The sequence below is a fragment of the Gossypium raimondii genome, chromosome 5 (assembly GCF_025698545.1).
Source record: "Gossypium raimondii isolate GPD5lz chromosome 5, ASM2569854v1, whole genome shotgun sequence".
NCBI lineage: Eukaryota > Viridiplantae > Streptophyta > Magnoliopsida > Malvales > Malvaceae > Gossypium > Gossypium raimondii.
This window is the reverse complement of record NC_068569.1, coordinates 19,697,038-19,701,644: the sequence shown is the minus strand read 5'-3', so window position 1 is coordinate 19,701,644 and position 4,607 is coordinate 19,697,038. Positions and strand designations below refer to the sequence as shown.

At 37.4% G+C, this 4,607-nt stretch overlaps 1 protein-coding gene across 1 annotated transcript; it reads left to right on the top strand.

The window, feature by feature from the left end:
* The first annotated feature begins 904 nt into the window (after nt 1-904).
* Nucleotides 905-3,926, top strand: LOC105770108 (G-type lectin S-receptor-like serine/threonine-protein kinase At5g35370). The gene has a single exon (XM_012591167.2). It carries the CDS (start codon nt 1,070-1,072, stop codon nt 3,704-3,706), a length of 2,637 nt encoding a protein of 878 aa, XP_012446621.1. The 5' UTR covers nt 905-1,069; the 3' UTR covers nt 3,707-3,926.
* Nucleotides 3,927-4,607: the final 681 nt, after the last annotated feature.

The window sequence follows — 4,607 nt, the reverse complement described above, 5'->3', positions numbered from 1 at the left end:
TGATAGTTGAAGATTGGTACTAGTACAGTTTACCCTTGGCTAATGTTTCATTATTTACCAAAAAAAAAAGAATTAAATTATCTCAGCACAAACAAACTACAAATTGGAATAATCTAGATTACGTACTAACTAAATGGATTAAAACCCACACATAATAATAGTTCATGGTGGGGATCAAAGACTCGTACATTTAATTGCGTATAATAGGTCTCCAACCTTGAGACTCAAAAACCAAAACTTCCGCCATTGTCAATTATGCCAAGGCCTTATTAACATTAAGTGATAATTAAATATAACAAGCATAACTTAATATGTATTCGGAGTCTAATTAGTTGTGATAATAAGGGTAACACTATTAATGAAAATATTATTTTTATATTTTATATTTTATCTATACTATGTATAAAATGGTAGACTGAATTGGTGTCATAAGTCAATTCAGCACCAACTTAACTGTGAAATTGCTAAAATGCCCTTGCTTAAAAAGAAAATTAATATTATTATAAGAGTATTTTCATATTTTTCATGCTTTTACATAAAGTTCAAATAAAATAATTAAAAATATTATTTGAGAATCAAATACAAGACCAACAATTCATATAAAAATCTTTATTATTTCACTAATAACCATTTGTTAATATATTTTTTAATGTAAAATATTTTTATTCACCCACCATTTTTTTTTTCTTTTTGATATCGAATCCAAATTGTTTAGTAGCTTATGATTTTACTCCTTGGGTAGAACTTTAAATATATTATCACTTTAACTATTAATCAATCAATATTAGTTCATATAAATATGATTTTATTTCAACCCATGGGAACAATCATAGACAAACATTTCACTGGCTTTGACCGGCAATGTTTCGTTATCTTACATGCCCAGTTGCTGTTAACATCAAATGAAACTGATTTTACTTTTATTAATCTGGATTTGTTCAGTGTGCACCTTCATTGGTCAACGCCTGCTGAGCACGAAGGAAAAAAAAAACAAATAAAGAAAACCATAGCAGTTCCGCCATTATCATCAACAAGGCCTCCATCGTTGAGTTCTTTTCCCCCACCTCTGATGGGATCCTTATTCTTTCTTATCGGTCTCCTTAATTTCTATCCCTTTTCCGTCTCCGGGGTTTCTTTCACGGAATTTATCTCCCCAAACTTCACTGCTTCACACTTTCAATTTATCAACGACAATGGCGCCTTCTTGTTCTCTCGTAATGGAACATTCAAAGCTTCCATCTACAATCCCAAAGCTCAGGAAACCGACTTTTATTTATGCATCATACACGTTGAATCCAACACCATCATCTGGTCAGCCAATCGTGATTCTCCCATCTCCAGCTCTGGCGAAATGGGTCTTACAATCCAAGGAATTAGCATTGTTAACTCAGATGGTCATCTCAAATGGTCAACTCCACGGTTAAAAGCAACGGTTCACGCGTTGGTGTTGACTGAGATGGGCAATCTCGTTTTGCTCGATCAATTCAATGCTTCTCTTTGGGAAAGCTTCCGTTATCCGACGGATACAATTGTGTTCGGACAACGGCTTTCGGTCGGGGCGAATCTGTCGAGTGCTGTCTCGGAAAGTAACTTGTCGACCGGTGATTACAGGTTCACGGTTACAGCTTCTGATGCAATATTGCAATGGTATAAACAGGCGTTTTGGAAACTGTCCATGGATACCAAGGCCTATGTGGACTCAAGCTATGATGTCGAGTACATGGCAATAAACAAAACAGGCCTATATCTCCTTGGTCGTAATGGATCGGCTGTTGTCATTCGGGTTAACTTGTCGACGACCAACTTCCGGATTGCCAAGCTGGGTTCTTCAGGTCAGTTCTCTGTAAGTAGTTTCTCTAGTGGCAAATGGGTTCAGGAATTTGTTGGCCCTATTGATAATTGTCAAATTCCAACAAACTGTGGCAAAATGGGATTATGCACTCGTGAATCAACCTCAAATTCCCCCACTTGTTCATGCCCCTCTGGTTTTCGTTCAGCTTCACAAAATATTGGTGGGTGTCTGCCAAATGATCGTTCTTACTCTCTACCCACTGCTTGTGATTCAACCAAAAATGTCAGCGTTAGCGAGTCAAATTCTTCGGATGTTTCCTATATCAAACTAGGCTCTGGTATGCAGTATTTTTCTCTTGTTTTCTCTCAGCCTGATATATACGGTGTAAATTTCTCAGTTTGTCAAGATGTATGCACGGGGAACTGTGCTTGCTTGGGAGTTTTCCACGAAAATTCTTCTGGTTCTTGCTACGTGCTTGAAAATGAATTAGGGTCCATTATATTAAGCGATACCGGTGCAAATGATCTTCAAGGGTATGTTAAAGTACTTGTTGGACCTACTTCGACTGATCCCGATGGCGACAATGGTATTAGCAACCAAAGGAAAAAGTTCCCAACAGCTGCCGCTGTGCTCTTACCTTTTACCGGCGTTTTCCTATTAGCTGCTCTAGTTTTTTTCTGGTCGAAAAGATGGAAATTCAACAAAACTGAAGAGTTAAAATTAGGCCACCAAAACTCAGTCTCGTCGGACGATCTCGATGGGTTTTACATTCCAGGCTTGCCCCAAAAGTTCAATTACGAAGAAATTGAATTGGCCACTCATAATTTCAAGACCCAAATCGGATCAGGTGGCTTTGGTGCAGTATACAAAGGCACGCTCCCTGACAAAACTGTTGTTGCAGTGAAGAAGATAACAAATCCAGGCACGCAAGGGAAAAAAGAATTCTGCACTGAAATTGCAGTCATTGGAAACATTCACCACGTCAATTTGGTTAAACTGAGAGGTTTTTGTGCCCATGGGAGACAAAGGTTTTTGGTTTATGAGTATATGAACAGAGGTTCCCTCGATCGATCCCTTTTCGGCATTGGTCCAGCCTTGGAATGGCAAGAGAGGTTCGATATAGCACTTGGGACTGCTCGTGGGCTCGCATACTTGCACGGCGGCTGCGAACATAAGATCATTCATTGTGATGTTAAACCAGAAAACATTCTCTTACACGATCATTTCCAGGCAAAGATCTCCGATTTCGGGCTCTCAAAGCTTCTAACACCTGAACAATCAAGTCTCTTCACAACAATGAGAGGCACTCGAGGTTATCTAGCGCCGGAATGGCTTACAAACTCCGCCATTTCCGAAAAAACCGACGTTTACAGTTTCGGGATGGTACTGCTTGAATTGGTGAGCGGCAGGAAAAACTGCTCGTTAAAATCAATCAGGCATACATTCAATGAAACCAACAGTGGCGGAGCCAACAACTCCTCAACGTCATCGGTAGCGGGATTGGTTTATTTCCCATTATTCGCACTCGAGATGCATGAACAGGGCAGATACTTGGAGCTGGCAGATCCGAGACTCGAGGAGCGAGTAAACAATAACGAAGTGGAGAAACTAGTGCGGATCGCTTTATGTTGCGTTCACGAGGAGCCTGCACTTCGGCCAAGCATGGCTGCTGTTGTTGGGATGTTGGAAGGTGGGCTTCCTTTAGGTCAGCCTAGAGTGGAATCCTTGAACTTTTTGCGCTATTATGGCCGCACATTTACAGAGGCTTCCATGGCAGAAGGGGATAATAGGCAAAGCGATGCTCATTTCGTGTTTTTTCAACAAGATAATGCTACTCGTAGTAGTAAAAATACAAGTGGTTCAAATACATGCCTTTCGTATATCTCTTCACAACAAATCTCAGGCCCCAGATAATGTAAATGGTGGTGGAACTTGGTCACTATTCTATTAAGAATTGGCAATGTTTGTGTATATTTTCCTGTAGAGGAAAAAAAAATCTAAATGTGGGGGTTGGCTGTATTTTATTCAGCTTTTTGTACAAATATTTCCTTGAGAACTATTAGAATCACAGTTAATATTATTAGATGTTCACTTTGCCTATTTGATGAAATTTATGTTGTTATTTTGTCTATTATGACTAGACGTATTGTAATATCCCGAAAATTACTACTGAAATACCCGAAAACTACTATAATAAGAAATTAGGTATCCTTGATATAGTAAAATAAGGATATAAAGTGACAAAAAGGGAAATTTTGAGTTATGCCAACATTGGGAAGTATATTATGATATATTAATTCAAGAAAGGATTAAATCGCAAGAGTGAGAAAAGTTTTGTTAACCAAGAGTAAATACTCAAAATTTGAGGGGGTAAAGGTAAATATGAAAAAATTGAAAGACCAATAGTGCAAATATTTTAAGGGTAGAATAATCTAGAAACTAAGGAAAATGGATGAATTAGGAACAAATTGAAAATGTGAAGAATTTTGAGGGACAAAATCGCAATTTTACCAAATTAATTGATGATTCAAGGGTGGAATTTTAAAAGATTATGAAGGGTAAAATGGTCAATTAGAGAGAGAGAACTCTAGAAGGTAATGATGATGTTGGTGATATTTTTAATTAATTAATTAGATAAATGTTATTTAATTAATATTTTATTAAGATTTTTAGTATTATTTTATTATTAAATGATTAATATAAAATGGAGGAAAGATGAAAAGAAATCATCATCTTCCCATGCATCCAACGTGAGAAGAAGAGAGAAAAAAAATTTTGCTTTCTTTACTATTTGGTCCTTCCACCAAAAATTTAC